At 46.2% G+C, this 19,170-nt stretch overlaps 1 protein-coding gene across 1 annotated transcript in view; it reads left to right on the top strand.

Annotated features, from left to right (window-relative positions):
* The window catches only part of LOC137341904 (dynein axonemal heavy chain 3-like), a 490,604-nt gene that overhangs the window by 425,182 nt on the left and 46,252 nt on the right, over window positions 1-19,170 (top strand). Inside the window, exons 53-56 of the mRNA XM_068005410.1 lie at window positions 4,985-5,162; window positions 10,136-10,212; window positions 11,072-11,365; window positions 16,121-16,258. Coding sequence (XP_067861511.1) covers window positions 4,985-5,162; window positions 10,136-10,212; window positions 11,072-11,365; window positions 16,121-16,258 — 687 coding nt within the window. The remainder of the gene's footprint in view (window positions 1-4,984; window positions 5,163-10,135; window positions 10,213-11,071; window positions 11,366-16,120; window positions 16,259-19,170) is intronic.

Genomic DNA, 19,170 nt, shown 5'->3' with positions numbered 1-19,170 from the left:
TCAAACATCACACATCAACCATCAAACATCACACATCAAACATCACACATCACACATCAAACATCACACATCAAACATCACACATCAAACATCACACATCACACATCAACCATCAAACATCACACATCAAACATCACACATCAAACATCACACATCACACATCAAACATCACACATCAAACATCACACATCAAACATCAAACATCACACATCAAACATCACACATCAAACATCAAACATCACGCATCAAACACCACTCATCAAACATCACACATCACACATCACACATCAAACATCACACATCAAACATCACACATCAAACATCACACATCACACATCAATCATCACACATCACACATCACACATCGAACATCAAACATCACACATCAAACATCAAACATCACACATCACGCATCAAACACCACACATCAAACATCAAACATCACACATCAAACATCAAACATCACACATCAAACATCAAACATCACACATCACACATCAAACGTCACACATCACACATCAAACATCAAACATCACACATCAAACATCACACATCACACATCAAACAACACACATCAAACATCATACATCAAACATCACACATCACACATCAAACATCACACATCAAACATCAAACATCACACATCAAACATCACACATCAAACATCACACATCACACATCAAACATCACACATCAAACATCACACATCAAACATCACACATCACACATCAAACATCACACATCACACATCAAACATCACACATCAAACATCACACATCACACATCAAACATCACACATCAAACATCACACATCACACATCAAACATCACACATCAAACATCACACATCAAACATCAAACATCAAACATCACACATCACACATCAAACATCACACAACAAACAACACACATCACACATCAAACATCAAACATCAAACATCACACATCAAACATCACACATCACACATCAAACATCACACATCACAGATCACACATCAAACATCACACATCAAACATCACACATCAACCATCAAACATCAAACATCAAACATCAAACATCACAAATCAAACATCACCCATCAAACATCACACATCACACATCAAACATCACCCATCAAACATCACACATCACACATCAAACATCACACATCAAACATCACACATCAAACATCAAACATCACACATCAAACATCACACATCAAACATCACACATCACCCATCAAACATCACACATCACACATCAAACATCACACATCAAACATCAAACATCACACATCACACATCACACATCAAACATCACACATCACACATCACACATCAAACATCACACATCAAACATCACACATCAAACATCACACATCAAACATCACACATCAAACATCACACATCAACCATCAAACATCAAACATCACACATCAAACATCACACATCAAACATCACACATCAAACATCACACATCACACATCAACCATCAAACATCACACATCAAACATCACACATCAAACATCACACATCAAACATCACACATCACACATCAAACATCACACATCAAACATCACACATCAAACATCACACATCAACCATCAAACATCACACATCAAACATCACACATCAAACATCAAACGTCACACATCACACATCAAAAACCACACATCAAACATCAAACATCACACATCAAACACCACATATCAAACATCAAACATCACACATCAAACATCACACATCACACATCAAACATCAAACATCACACATCAAACATCACACATCAAACACCACATATCAAACATCAAACATCACACATCAAACATCACACATCACACATCAAACATCAAACATCACACATCAAACATCACACATCAAACATCACACATCAACCATCAAACATCACACATCAAACATCACACATCACACATCAAACATCACACATCAAACATCACACATCAAACATCACACATCACACATCAACCATCAAACATCACACATCAAACATCACACATCAAACATCACACATCACACATCAAACATCACACATCAAACATCACACATCAAACATCAAACATCACACATCAAACATCAAACATCACACATCAAACATCAAACATCACGCATCAAACACCACTCATCAAACATCACACATCACACATCACACATCAAACATCACACATCAAACATCACACATCAAACATCACACATCAAACATCAATCATCACACATCACACATCACACATCGAACATCAAACATCACACATCAAACATCAAACATCACACATCACGCATCAAACACCACACATCAAACATCAAACATCACACATCAAACATCAAACATCACACATCAAACATCAAACATCACGCATCAAACACCACTCATCAAACATCAAACATCACACATCAAACATCAAACATCACACATCACACATCAAACGTCACACATCACACATCAAACATCAAACATCACACATCAAACATCACACATCACACATCAAACAACACACATCAAACATCACACATCAAACATCACACATCACACATCAAACATCACACATCAAACATCAAACATCACACATCAAACATCACACATCAAACATCACACATCACACATCAAACATCACACATCAAACATCACACATCAAACATCACACATCACACATCAAACATCACACATCACACATCAAACATCACACATCAAACATCACACATCACACATCAAACATCACACATCAAACATCACACATCAAACATCACACATCAAACATCACACATCAAACATCAAACATCAAACATCACACATCACACATCAAACATCACACAACAAACATCACACATCACACATCAAACATCAAACATCAAACATCACACATCAAACATCACACATCACACATCAAACATCACACATCACAGATCACACATCAAACATCACACATCAAACATCACACATCAACCATCAAACATCAAACATCAAACATCAAACATCACACATCAAACATCACCCATCAAACATCACACATCACACATCAAACATCACCCATCAAACATCACACATCACACATCAAACATCACACATCAAACATCACACATCAAACATCACACATCAAACATCAAACATCACACATCAAACATCACACATCACCCATCAAACATCACACATCACACATCACCCATCAAACATCACACATCACACATCAAACATCACACATCAAACATCACACATCACACATCACACATCAAACATCACACATCAAACATCACACATCAAACATCACACATCAAACATCACACATCAAACATCACACATCAAACATCACACATCAACCATCAAACATCAAACATCACACATCAAACATCACACATCAAACATCACACATCACACATCAACCATCAAACATCACACATCAAACATCACACATCAAACATCACACATCAAACATCACACATCACACATCAAACATCACACATCAAACATCACACATCAAACATCACACATCAACCATCAAACATCACACATCAAACATCACACATCAAACATCAAACGTCACACATCACACATCAAAAACCACACATCAAACATCAAACATCACACATCAAACACCACATATCAAACATCAAACATCACACATCAAACATCAAACATCACGCATCAAACACCACTCATCAAACATCACACATCACACATCAAACATCACACATCAAACATCACACATCACACATCACACATCAAACATCAAACACCACACATCAAACATCAAACATCACACATCAAACATCAAACATCACACATCAAACATCAAACATCACGCATCAAACATCACACATCACACATCACACATCACACATCACACATCAAACATCAAACATCACGCATCAAACATCACACATCACACATCACTCATCAAACATCACACATCACACATCACACATCAAACATCACACATCAAACATCACACATCAAACATCACACATCAAACATCAATCATCACACATCACACATCACACATCGAACATCAAACATCACACATCAAACATCAAACATCACACATCACGCATCAAACACCACACATCAAACATCAAACATCACACATCAAACATCAAACATCACACATCAAGCATCAAACATCACGCATCAAACACCACTCATCAAACATCAAACATCACACATCAAACATCAAACATCACACATCACACATCAAACGTCACACATCACACATCAAACATCAAACATCACACATCAAACATCACACATCACACATCAAACAACACACATCAAACATCAAACATCACACATCACACATCAAACATCACACATCACACATCACACATCAACCATCACACATCAAACATCACACATCAAACATCACACATCAAACATCACACATCAAACATCAAACATCAAACATCACACATCACACATCAAACATCACACATCACACATCACACATCAACCATCAAACATCACACATCAAACATCAAACATCACACATCAAACATCACACATCACACATCAAACATCAAACATCACACATCAAACATCACACATCAACCATCAAACATCACACATCAACCATCAAACATCACACATCACACATCACACATCAAACATCAAACATCACACATCAAACATCACACATCACTCATCAACCATCAAACATCACACATCAAACATCACACATCAAACATCACACATCAACCATCAAACATCACACATCAAACATCAAACATCACACATCAAACATCACACATCACACATCAACCATCAAACATCACACATCAACCATCAAACATCACACATCACACATCAACCATCAACCATCACACTCACTTCAGAACTGTGATCTCAGTAGTCTAACATAATTGAACCTTCCCTTTGTTAAAAGCAGGAATATTTTATCCCAACATGCTGTGGGATTTAATCTGCTGAGCTCCTGTGATTTGCAAAAACTGTAAATGACATCAGCGGTCCTACAGCTGATTCTCTGTTTCTTTTCCTACAGGTCATTCCAGCCATCCAGCAATTCATCACTGAGAAAATGGACGCGGCTTATATCGAGCCTCCGACGTTTGATCTTCAACACAGCTACAAAGGCTCCAGTCACTTTACTCCCCTGATCTTTGTTCTTTCTGCTGGAGCTGATCCTATGGCCTTACTTATGAAATTCGCTGAGGAGCGAGGTATCGCTAATCGATGGGAGTTTTGTGTTACTTACTTAAAATAATCGTTACAGACGTGTATCAACAACAACAACTTGCATTATACAGTGCCTTTACCGTAGTAAAACATCCCAAGGCGCTTCACAGGGGCGTAATCAGACAAAATTTGACACGAAGCCACATTTGGAGATACTAGAACACGTGACCAAAAGCTTGGTCAAAAAGTTAGATTTTAAGGAGCGTCTTAAAGGAGAGGGGAGCGAGCTAGAGAGGTGGAGAGGTTTAGGGAGGGAATTCCAGAGCTTAGGGCTCAGGCAGCTGAAGGCACGGCCACCAACAGTGGAGTGATGAAAATTGGGGCTGCGCAAGAGGCCAGAATTGGAGGGGCACAGAGATCTCGAAGGGTTGTAGGGCGGGAGGAGGTTACAGGGATAGGGAGGGGCGAGGCCATGGAGGGATTTGAACAGAAGGATGAGCATTTTAAACTTGAGGCTTAATTAATTGAGTCACCATTAATCCCAGTTGCTGTTTTCCTGTCTAAAAGCTATGAACTAGCCATTGAAGAATGGTGTGAGATGCCCATCAATGTAATCAACCCATGAGAGGTACTGCAGCACAAAGCACCTCCTAAAACTGTCATATCACAAGCACATCGCTGATGATTGTCAGTGACATACGCACTCAACACACTCACCACACTAAACAAATTCACCACACTCAATATACTCGACACACTCACCACACTAAACACACTCACCACACTCACCATACTCAACACACTCGACACACTCACCACACTCGACACACTCACCACACTCGACACACTCACCACACTCGACACACTCAATATACTCGACACACTCACCACACTCGACACACTCAACACACTCAATATACTCAACACACTCAACACACTCAATATACTCAACACACTCAACACACTCACCATACTCAACATACTCAACACACTCAACACACTCAATATACTCAACACACTCAACACACTCGACACACTCGACACACGCAACACACTCAATATACTCACCACACTCAACACACTCAACACACTCAACACACTCACCATACTCAACACACTCACCATACTCACCATACTCAACACACTCAACACACTCACCATACTCAACACACTCAACACACTCACCATACTCACCACACTCACCACACTCAACACACTCAACACACTCACCATACTCACCACACTCAACACACTCAACACACTCAACACACTCACCACACTCAATATACTCAACACACTCACCACACTCAACACACTCAACACACTTAACACACTCGCCATACTCAACACACTCACCACCAAAGCTCGCAGATGCATCTGTCCATGACAGTATTGATGGGAATGACCACTGCACAGTCCTTGTGGAGACGAAGTCCTGTCTTCGCACTGAGGACACCATCCAACGTGTTAAATGGGATAGATTCAGAACAGATCTAGCAGCTCAAAACCGGGCATCCATGAGGCACTGTGGGCAATCAGCAGAATTGTATTCCAGCACAATCTGTAACCTCATGGCCCGGCATATTCCTCACTCTACCATTACCAACGAGCCAGGGGATCAACCCTGGTTCAATGAGGAGTGTAGAAGAGCATGCCAGGAGCAGCACCAGGTGTACCTAAAAATGAGGTGCCAACCTGGTGAAGCTACAACACAGGACTACATGCATACTAACGGCGGAAGCAACATGCTATAGACAGAGCTAAGCGATTCCACAACCAACGGATCAGATCAAAGCTCTGCAGTCCTGCCAGTGTTCAGTGGTGGTGGACAATTAAACAACTAACGGGAGGAGGAGGCTCTGTGAACATCCCCATCCTCAATGATGGCGGAGTCCAGCATATCAACCATCTTCAGCCAGAAGTGCCGAGTGGATGATCCATCTCGGCCGCCTCCCGATATCCCCACCATCACAGAAGCCGGTCTTCAGCCAATTCGATTCACTCCACATGATATCAAGAAACGGCTGAGTGCACTGGATACGGCAAAGGCTATGGGCCTCCACAACATCCTGGGTGTAGTGCTAAAGACTTGTGCTCCAGAACTAGCCGCACCTGTAGCCAAGCTGTTCCAGTACAGCAATAACACTGGCATCTACTGGTATCTACGCGACAATGTGGAAAATTGCCCAGGTATGTCCTGTCCACAAAAAGCAGGACAAATCCAATCCGGCCAATTATCGTCCCATCAGTCTACTCTCAATCATCAGCAAAGTGATGGAAGGTGTCGTCAACAGTGCTATCAAGCGGCACTTACTCACCAATAACCTGCTCACCGATGCTCAGTTTGGGTTCCGCCAGGACCACTCGGCTCCAGACCTCATTACAGCCTTGGTTGAAACATGGACAAAAGAGCTGAATTCCAGAGGTGAGGTGAGAGTGACTGCCCTTGACATCAAGGCAGCATTTGACCGAGTGTGGCATCAAGGAGTCCTCGTAAAATTGAAGTCAATGGGAATCAGGGGGAAAACTCTCCAGTGGTTGGAGTCATACCTAGCACAAAGGAAGATGGTAGTGGTTGTTGGAAGCCAATCATCTCAGTCCCAGGACATTGCTGCAGGAGTTCCTCAGGGCAGTGTCCTAGGCCCAACCATCTCCAGCTGCTTCATCAATGACCTTCCATCCATCATAAGGTGAGAAATGGGCATGTTCGCTGATGATTGCACAGTGTTCAGTTCCATTTGCAACCGCTCAGATAATGAAGCAGTCCGAGCCCGCATGCAACAAGACCTGGACAACATCCAGGCTTGGGCTGATAAGTGGCAAGTAACATTCGCTCCAGACAAGTGCCAGGCAATGACTATCTCCAACAAGAGAGAGTCTAACCACCTCCCCTTGACATTCAACGGCATTACCATCGCCGAATCCCCCACCATCAACACCCTGGGGCTCACCATTGACCAGAAACTTAACTGGACCAGCCACATAAATACTGTGGCTACAAGAGCAGGTCAGAGGCTGGGTATTCTGCGGCGAGTGACTCACCTCCTGACTCCCCAAAGCCTTTCCACCATCTACAAGGAACAATGCAGGAGTGTGATGGAATACTCTCCACTTGCCTGGATGAGTGCAGCTCCAACAGCACTCAAGAAGTTCCACACCATCCAGGACAAAGCAGCCCGCTTGATTGGCACCCCATCCACCACCCTAAACATTCACTCCCTTCACCACCGGCGCACTGTGGCTGCAGTGTGTACCATCCACAGGATGCACTGCAGCAACTCACCAAGGCTTCTTCAACAGCACCTCCCAAACCCGCAACCTCTACCACCTAGAAAGATAAGGGCAGCAAGCACATGGGAACAACACCACCTGCATGTTCCCCTCCAAGTCACACACCATCCCGACTTGGAAATATATCGCCGTTCCTTCACCGTCGCTGGGTCAAAATCCTGGAACTCCCTTCCTAACAGCACTGTGGGAGAACCTTCACCACACGGACTGCAGCGGTTCAAGAAGGCGGCTCACCACCACCTTCTCAAGGGCCATTAGGGATGGGCAATAAATGCTGGCCTCGCCAGCGACCCACATCCCATGAACAAATAAAAAAAATTAAAATTATTTTATTGATTTTGGTTGCTGTCAGCACATTAAATTCTGACTGTTTCATTTTGAAACTTCAGACAGATTTGGCTCCTTTTGGGCATTGTACATGAACTAAAACACTTCATAGCAAATTCAGAAATGCAGTTTCTTTCTGAAGATCTTGTGTCTTGGTAGAATTTATTCCCCAGTTGAAATGTGAATTTTCAGTCACTTTGTATAAAGCCCCAAATAATGCAAAAAGCTCCTGTTTTCCACGTTATACACGGTCCATGTGTACATTGTTCTATAGCGTTATGGGAAACCCATTTGATGTTGAGCTTTTAAGAAAACATGATGTGAGATAAAGGCTCCTCCACAGAACTGTAAAAAAAATCCTTCATTCCTCAAAGTTTCCAGTTGTATGGTTCACCATTCTAAGGGGGACGTTTTATCCACATTTATTATCTTCAATCGGCAATACCATGAAACAATCCAGCCTCCCATCCACCATCGCGACATTGCCAAGTTCCCCACCAGCCGACCAATTTAATACCAATGAGTCCGGAGTGTCGAGCAGTTTTGTGCTGTGGCTTCACACCCAGTATGAACTGGGCCAAGACTTTCTTGCACTTTTCACTGAGACCCTTACAGTCTTTCGAGCAAGGATTCTTCAATCCCAGTGTTTCATGGAGTATCAATTTTTTTAATTCATTCTCGGGGTGTGGGTGTCACTGGCAAGGCCGCATCCCTAATTGCCCTTGAGAAGGTGGTGGTGAGCCGCCTTCTTGAACCGCTACAGTCCGTGTGGTGAAGGTTCTCCCACAGTGCTGTTAGGAAGGGAGTTCCAGGATTTTGACCCAGCGATGATGAAGGAACGGCGATATATTTCCAAGCCGGGATGATGTGTGACTTGGAGGGGAACGTGCAGGTGGTGTTGTTCCCATGTGCCTGCTGCCCTTGTCCATCTAGGTGGTAGAGGTTGTGGGTTTGGGAGGTGTTGTCAAAAAAGCCTTTTTATTGGGTAAGTTTAATAATGTTATTGTGAAATTTGTATTTATTTAAATCTTTTATTTTATTTGAAACCTTATTTTAGACACAAGAAATGTCAGATACTGAGAAAAAAATGGCGCACAAACAAAGAACCATTTTGAGGGATTATGACTGGTTCATCAAGAAGGCATGATTGGCAACTATTCACATCAGAAATTCCCATTCTAAAGTGTTTACAGATAGAATCCCATCATAACAGCTTATATAGGGCAGTTTCCATTGTAAATGGTGGCATAAAAAGTTATAGGAAGTACCGTTTCTGGACAGGAAGTGAACAGCATACACAAGATATTTAATATATATCGATAAATATTTGTAGATATACATTTAGGTTAATTAGGAAGCTATCTTAATGCACAGTTGAAATGTATGCTGTCTGTTTTAGGAATGGGAGGGGCGAATCTCCAAACAATTTCTCTTGGCCAGGGACAAGGCCCAATTGCTGGAAAAATGATTGAAAAAGTAAGTTTCTAATTTCTTTCTTGGTAATAACTATTTGTTGTCCCTGAAGTTGCTCCCGGTTATTTAATTGTTTCTGAGAGATAAGAATGGAGCAGATATTCAGAAATCCTCGCTCGTGACGGGGTCTAGGATCCAACTTTTCTATGTACAAAGAGCAGCTTTTTTCCCATTGACCTTCCAACAATCCTAAAGAGGCACAGTTCACACTAATAAAGTAAAAAAGAGGAGAGCAGCTCACTGGTGTCTGCTTAAGCAATGACCTCTCGATGCTCAAACAGCAACATAAAAGCATCTTAAGGAATTCCTAGCTTCAGGCATCCAGAGAGTCAACAAGAGAGCTTGGGTGGGTGGGACAGGGTGAGAACAAGGGAGGCAGCTGCCCCAGTCAGTGTAACGGACAATTATACCACACACCGGCAGTGGAGATACTGCACATTAAGATATCAGCCCCACTCTTTTCATTAATTCTTTTGAAATCATCACTGAAACTTGTGTTGATTTCCTCACACCATTTGCTTCTAAGCTTAATTGAGCGTTCTGTTGTTCTTTCACTATTTGTCAGATGTACGTTTTCGAATAACAGAATGTTGCTTTCATTGATTGCCAAACCTCCGCTATTACCTTTTTATCATTCCTAGTCTCAGCCCATATGTAAACAAACGGAGCTTACTAAGTGAAGTGTACTTTTATCTTAAATGGCCAGTCGCTGCAACGTGACAATTGACTGAAAGTCACACGAATTGTAAAGCCTGATTTCCTGGACAATGGCCATTTAACGGTGATTGCTGCTTTGACGTGTGAATGTGTAGTTTGTCTAGGCAGCCGACAATCCCAGTTTCTGCTATGGTTTCATTTCCAGGCTGCTGAGGAGGGGACATGGGTCGTTCTACAGAACTGTCACCTGGCAAGCAGTTGGCTGCCAGAACTGGAGCGTATCTGCGAAGAGGTCATCACCGACTGTGACAGGACCAAGCCTGAGTTCCGCCTGTGGCTCACCAGCTATCCATCCCAAGACTTTCCCGTCTCCATACTACAGAATGGAATAAAAATGACCAACGAGCCCCCAAAGGGACTGCGTGCAAACCTGCTGAGGTCCTACCTGAACGATCCAATCTCGGACCCACACTTCTTCAGTGGCTGCAATAAAGCAGGGGTATGGGACGGGGATATTTTCTGATTATCTGTAGCCATGTTTCCCCTGGTGAGGCGGCTGTATGTGTGTGATCGGGTCAGTCACACTGCAATGGAAGTGAAGTGTAGGACCGGCAGAGTTTGTAGATTTCAATGGAACACCAGGAATTGGTGCCAATGGAACGGAGGAACTAACTGTCGGACTCGTTCCATGGAGTGAGGCCTTGTGCCAACTGATTCTTACAACAGTTTAAAGACAATGGGAGTGGAATTGGTATTGGGCAATGGTGCAGAACAGGCTACCAAGACAGATTTCACTAACATTGCCCTTAAACCATTGCAAGAGTCTGCTGATGTGTGATCTCCTTCCCTGGAACGAGTCTGTTCGATGGAAGTCAGTGGAAAATAAAATCGAGTGGGAGTGTAAATCAAGCGGGTGTGTAAATTGAGCGGGTGTGTAAATCGGGCGGGGTGTAAATCGGGCCACATGTGAATCGGGAGGGGTGTAAATCGGGCGGGGTGTAAATCGGGCGGGTGTAAATCGGTGGGGTGTAAATCGGGCGGGGTGTAAATCGGACGGGGTGTAAATCAGGGGGTGTAAATCAGGGCGGGTGTAAATCGGACAGGTGTAAATCGGGTGGGGTGTAAATCGGGCGAGTGTAAATCGGACGGGGTGTAAATCGGGCAGGGTGTAAATCGGGTGGGGTGTAAATCGGGCGAGTGTAAATCGGACGGGGTGTAAATCGGGGCGGGGTGTAAATCAGGGGGTGTAAATCAGGGCGGGTGTAAATCGGGAGGGTGTAAATCGGGGCGGGGTGTAAATCAGGGGGTGTAAATCGGACGGGTGTAAATCGGGGCGGGGTGTAAATCGGTCGGGTGTAAATCGGACGGGTGTAAATCAGGCGGGGTGTAAATCGGACGGGTGTAAATCAGGCAAGTGTAAATCGGACGGGTGTAAATCGGGCGAGTGTAAATCGGACGGGTGTAAATCGGACGGGGTGTAAATCGGACGGGTGTAAATCGGGCGAGTGTAAATCGGACGGGTGTAAATCGGGCGAGTGTAAATCGGACGGGTGTAAATCGGACGGGTGTAACTCGGGCGGGGTGTAAATCGGACGGGTGTAAATCGGACGGGTGTAAATCGGACGGGTGTAAATCGGGCGGGTGTAAATCGGACGGGTGTAAATCGGACGGGGTGTAAATCGGATGGGTGTAAATCGGACGGGGTGTAAATCGGACGGGTGTAAATCGGACGGGGTGTAAATCGGGCGGGGTGTAAATCGGACGGGGTGCAAATCGGGCGAGTGTAAATCGGACGGGTGTAAATCGAGCGAGTGTAAATCGGACGGGGTGTAAATCGGGCGAGTGTAAATCGGATGGGTGTAAATCGGGCGAGTGTAAATCGGATGGGTGTAAATCGGACGGGGTGTAAATCGGGCAAGTGTAAATCGGACGGGTGTAAATCGGGTGGGCGTAAATTGGACGGGGTGTAAATCGGGCGGGCATAAATCGGACGGGGTGTAAATCGGGCGAGTGTAAATCGGGCGAGTGTAAATCGGACAGGTGTAAATCGGGCGAGTGTAAATCGGATGGGTGTAAATCGGGCGAGTGTAAATCGGACAGGTGTAAATCGGGCGAGTGTAAATCGGATGGGTGTAAATCGGACGGGGTGTAAATCGGGCGAGTGTAAATCGGGCGAGTGTAAATCGGACGGGTGTAAATCGGGCGAGTGTAAATCGGACAGGTGTAAATCGGGCGAGTGTAAATCGGACGGGTGTAAATCGGACGGGTGTAAATCGGGCGAGTGTAAATCGGACGGGGTGTAAATCGGGCGGGGTGTAAATCGGGCGGGGTGTAAATCGGACGGGTGTAAATCGGGCGAGTGTAAATCGGACGGGGTGTAAATCGGGCGAGTGTAAATCGGATGGGTGTAAATCGGGCGAGTGTAAATCGGACAGGTGTAAATCGGGCGAGTGTAAATCGGATGGGTGTAAATCGGACGGGGTGTAAATCGGGCAAGTGTAAATCGGACGGGTGTAAATCGGGTGGGCGTAAATTGGACGGGGTGTAAATCGGGCGGGCATAAATCGGACGGGGTGTAAATCGGGCGAGTGTAAATCGGGCGAGTGTAAATCAGACGGGATGTAAATCGGGCGGGTGTAAATCGGGCGGGCGTAAATCGGACGGGGTGTAAATCGGACGGGTGTAAATCGGACGGGTGTAAATCGGACGGGGTGTAAATCGGGCGGGTGTAAATCGGACTGCCGTGCACAATCATTCATTTTGCAGTACCACCCAAGGCGAGTTTCAGCCCTAAGACGCTGCGGGAGACTACAGATGGACGAGTCCAGGGGGGAGATGGATACTGACGTTAGGCTCAGTGACAGGTTTATGCTGAGATTGATCCATCATTTTCAATGTAGGTTTCAGAATCACAGACAAATTTCACCTAATAACACGTCTCTGGTACACCCAGAAAACCTGTTGTTTATTTGAAGGGAATTCACCAGACAGCTGAAGGTTCTTACACTATGGGTTATGGTGTAAACTGTTACTGCCGGACAGGTGAAGGTTCTCACACTATGGGTCATAGTGTAAACTGTTACTGCCGGACAGGTGAAGGTTCTCACACTATGGGTCATAGTGTAAACTGTTACTGCCGGACAGGTGAAGGTTCTCACACTATGGGTCATAGTGTAAACTGTTACTGCCGGACAGGTGAAGGTTCTCACACTATGGGTCATAGTGTAAACTGTTGCTGCCGGACAGGTGAAGGTTCTTACACTATGGGTCATAGTGTAAACTGTTACTGCCGGACAGGTGAAGGTTCTTACACTATGGGTTATGGTGTAAACTGTTACTGCCGGACAGGTGAAGGTTCTCACACTATGGGTCATAGTGTAAACTGTTACTGCCGGACAGGTGAAGGTTCTTACACTATGGGTCATAGTGTAAACTGTTACTGCCGGACAGGTGAAGAAAGAAAACTCAAAGGACGCTAAATTGGGCCGTGTAGTGCCCGTTGTTTCAGCACCACACGGCCTCTCCGGCACCAGACGCCATCTTGGTATAGGAGTTTGCTCAGGCGCAGATAACGAACGCTGGAATCATGTAAAGTCGGGAGAAAATGGCTTCAATCAGTGAGCAACGCTGATTTAAAGTGATAGACACCATTTTGGGACTTAACGCTCAACTCAACGCACTGTCTTAACCCCGACCATCTGAACGTGTCTTAGAGTGCCTGGAGGACCCCCCACCGGCGCTATTTAAAGGGACCATGCAGGATTTACAGGTTAGTGGCCGGATTATTGCTTCTGGCTGCCGAGACATTTGTAACTGTTTTTGGAGGTCTCCGAGACTTCAATACTAGGACACGGGGACATGGCCTAACATTTAGAGCCAGGATGTGCAGGAGTGAAGTTAGGAAATGCTTCTACACACAAAGGGTGGGAGACGTTTCGAATGCTCTTCTGCAGACGGCAGTTGATGCGAGCTCACTTGTGAATGTTAAATCTGAGATTGATAGATTTCTGTGAACCAAGGGTATTAAGGGATATGGGGCTAAGGCGGGTATATGGAGTTAGGTCACAGGTCCACCATGATCTCATTGAATGGTGGAACAGGCTCGAGGGGCTGAATGCCACTGCCACTTGCTGCCTCTTGATACGCGCCACCTTCTCCTGCAAGAAAGCGGGACGTGTGTCTGGGTGATGTGCCTGTCATGGTTGAATAGCTGCCAGTGTGTGTGGCCTGTGAGTTGTGGGTTGGCGGCTTGAAACAGTGGTAATGTGTAAGGGTGAGAGGAAGCATCTGATTGGAAGAGTTGAGGACTGATGGAAAGAGTTTGTTGATATGTGGGTGATGGGGGTGTAGTGTGTGGTGCAGTTGGTGGGAGACACCACTTGACAGTTGACCTCACTCACCTTGACCAATCATGTCAAAGCATTGAACTTCTCCCTGCACTGCATCCATGTCCATGATGCTGTGCGTCTGGCATTGACTTCGTCCCCCCGCTGCCTCCCACTGACTTTTGAGTATATGTCTGGAGGGCCTCTTGCCGCCCCCCCCCGTGGATATAGGATGTCCCTCCTTCTGTCCACCTCTTGCACCCAAGGTCTCTAGCCCATCAGCAGAGAATCTTGGTGCATGCTCTCTCTCAGGCCGGGTACCAACTCAGATCAGCAGATTGGTGAGGTCTGGTGTGCAGATTGGAGGATGTGGGATTTAGTAGTGCACAACCTTTATTCAATGTTTTAACATAACTCAACAGAGTGTAAACATAGGGATGGGATCTGCATCTGTGTTTTACGTGTGTGATGTCTGATGTCTGTTGAGACTCCGTGCAGACAGTAGTCTGTTATATTCGACAAATAACAGGTACCGGCTACCTTTAAGAGATTTCTAAGACACATCCTCCCTTTAAGAGACTGAGCTCCCCCTGATGGTGGAAAGTGCGAGTTGCATTGATTCCATGTGTAAGGCCTGGAAAGGAACGCTGATTGCAGGTCAGTCCTCGGGCCGGCCCAAACTCACGTCCTGCCTGCGGGGGGCCATTGGGCACGGGGTAATAGCGCATCACACTACCCACACCCAAAAACGGCCCCGATCCAATTTTCTCCCCCAAAGTAAGAATATTTATTCAGGCAAATATAAAACACAAAAATAGTGAAAGATTTTAAAGCAGAAAGGGCAATACTTTGTTTGATGTGGGAATATCCATATTAATGAGTTAGTTTTAATTCTTTAAGCAATGCTGGAGTATTTGTTTCTTTAACAGGTGTGGGAGAAGCTTCTCTTCGCCTTGTGTTTTTTCCACGCTCTCGTTCAGGAACGACGCATGTTTGGCTCACTTGGGTGGAATGTCCCCTACGAGTTCAACGAGTCTGATCTCAGGATCAGTGCAAGGCAGATTCAGGTACGTCACAGTGAGGACACATGGTGGAAGGGTCCTTAAATGGCCATTAATGGCAGCAGTACATTTGCTCGGTTATTATTGAATATGCATTCCCTTTATAACAGTGACAACTTGGCAGCACTCTCCCCTCTGAGACAGAAGAAAGAAACTACATTTCTATAGCGCCTTTCACATCCTCAGGATTGTCCCAAATCAGTTCACAGCCAATGAAGTATAGTCACTGTCATAATGTAGGAAGTATGGTCCCCAATTAGCACACAGCAAGGTCCCACATATAATTAATGTGATAATGACCAGATAATTTGTTATTTGAGGGATGAATATTGGCCAGAACTCTGGGAAGAACTCCCCTCCTCTTCTCTGAATTGTCCCATGCGATCTTTTACGACCACCTGGGAGGACAAATGGGGCCTCGGTTTAACGTCGCATCCGAAAGGCGGTACCTCCGACAGTGCAGCACTCCCTCAGTACTGACCCTCCGACAGTGCAGCACTCTCTCAGTACTGACCCTCCGACAGTGCGGCGCTCCCTCAGTACTGACCCTCCGACAGTGCGGCACTCCCTCAGTACTGACCCTCCGACAGTGCAGCACTCCCTCAGTACTGACCCTCCGACAGTGCAGCACTCCCTCAGTACTGACCCTCCGACAGTGCAGCACTCCCTCAGTACTGCACTGGAGTGTCATCCTGGATTATGTGCTCAAGTCTCTGGAGCAGGTCTTAAACCTACGACCTTCTGACTATGAGGTGAAACTGCTACCCATTGAGCCACAGCTGACAACTTGGATTATGACTCGAAGTCCCACTCCAGGAGCCCATAATCTAGGCTGACACTCCCAGTGCAGTACTGAGGGAGCGCCGCACTGTCGGAGGGTCAGTACTGAGGGAGCGCCGCACTGTCGGAGGGTCAGTACTGAGGGAGCGCCGCACTGTCGGAGGGTCAGTACTGAGGGAGCGCCGCACTGTCGGAGGGTCAGTACTGAGGGAGCGCCGCACTGTGGGAGGGTCAGTACTGAGGGAGCGCCACACTGTCGGAGGGTCAGTACTGAGGGAGCGCCGCACTGTCGGAGGGTCAGTACTGAGGGAGCGCCACACTGTCAGAGGGTCAGCGCTGAGGGAGCGTAGCACTGTCGGAGGGTCAGCGCTGAGGGAGCGCCGCACTGTCGGAGGGTCAGTGCTGAAGGAGTGCCGCACTGTCGGAGGGTCAGCGCTGAGGGAGAGCCGCACTGTCGGAGGGTCAGTACTTGAGGGAGTGCTGCACTCTCGGTGGGTCAGTACTGAGGGAGTGCTGCACTGTCAGAGGGTCAGTACTGAGGGAGTGCTGCACTGTCGGAGGGTCAGTACTGAGGGAGTGCTGCACTGTCGGAGAGTCAGTACTGAGGGAGTGCTGCACTGTCGGAGAGTCAGTACTGAGGGAGTGCTGCACTGTCGGAGAGTCAGTACTGAGGGAGTGCTGCACTGTCGGAGAGTCAGTACTGAGGGAGTGCTGCACTGTCGGAGGGTCAGTACTGAGGGAGTGCCGCACTGTCAGATGAGACTTTTGGATGAGGCACTAGACCCTCTCAGGTGGATGTAAAAGATTCCATGGCACTATTTGAAGAGCAGGAGAGTTCTCCCCGGTGTCCTGGCCAATATTTATCCCTCAACCAATATCACCAAAAAGAGATTGACTGCTCATTTATTCATTTGCTAGTTATGCTGGTTATTTACTAGTTATGCTAGTTATTTGCTAGTTATGAGACTTTACTGTGTGTGAATTGACTGCCACATGTGCCTCCATAGTAACAGTGAATGTATTTCAAAAGTAGTCCATTTGCTGTGGAACACTTTGGGATATCCTGTGGCTGTGATCAGGTCCTGTTTATGTGGTTGATGTGTGAAAGTTCTTCGCTTTATCGTGATCTTCCGGACTGGATCCACAGCCTCACAACCCTCTGTGTAAAAACATTTCTCCTGCTCCCTGTCCCAAATCTCCTCCATGTAATTTTATATCGATGCCCTATGTTAGTTTATCTTACAGTGGGAGCACACTGGCCCGTGAGTCAGGTGGCTGTGAGTTCCCACTCTGAAACTTCAGCCAGTGATCCAGGTCAATACTCCAGTGCTCACTGAGGGAGTGCTGCTTTGGCTGCGAAGCATTTTGGGATGTCCTGAGCATGTGAAAGGTGCTATATAAATGCAAATCTTTCTTCAACATAAGACAGATATTTAGGGGGAGTTTTAACCCCCCAGGATGGGCGGGAGATAGTCAGGGTGGAGGGGGGGGTAAATTCTTAAAAATGTAAAACCCGACCCCATCCCACCACGAACACACCTACTTCCGGGTTAACCGGGGCTGGGAGAGTAACCTGCTCTCGAGGGGCGGGGCAGTAATTATAATATGTTAATGAGGCTCCGTTCACCAGATTTTTGCAGCCATTTGAATTTAACGGCGGTGGGCCGAGTTTCCCAGGGCTCAGGAAACCCGGCAACTAAAGGGAGGCGAGATCGACCAGATCCAGCAGGTCAGGGCCTTTCCAGCCCTGCCCGTGGGCCAGGAGCAGGAGGAGTGTCTCAGCGACCCCCCCGAGCAACCCTGCTGCGAACTGGCAACCCGCACCTAACCCCCCTCCCCGCGATCTCTCCCCTCCCCGCGATCTCTCCCCTCTCTCGATCTCTCCCCTCTCTCGATCTCTCCCCTCCCCGCGATCTCTCCCCTCCCCGCGATCTCTCCCCTCCCCGCGATCTCTCCCCTCCCCTCGATCTCTCCCCTCCCCGAGATCTCTCCCCTCCCCGCGATCTCTCCCCTCCCCGCGATCTCTCCCCTCCCCGCGATCTCTCCCCTCCCCGCGATCTCTCCCCTCCCCGCGATCTCTCCCCTCTCTCGATCTCTCCCCTCCCCTCGATCTCTCCCCTCTCTCGATCTCTCCCCTC

Source organism: Heptranchias perlo, chromosome 24 (genome assembly GCF_035084215.1).
Source record: "Heptranchias perlo isolate sHepPer1 chromosome 24, sHepPer1.hap1, whole genome shotgun sequence".
Taxonomy (NCBI): domain Eukaryota; kingdom Metazoa; phylum Chordata; class Chondrichthyes; order Hexanchiformes; family Hexanchidae; genus Heptranchias; species Heptranchias perlo.
The sequence above is the reverse complement of the archived record's forward strand: the minus strand, read 5'-3'. Positions and strand labels throughout refer to the sequence as shown.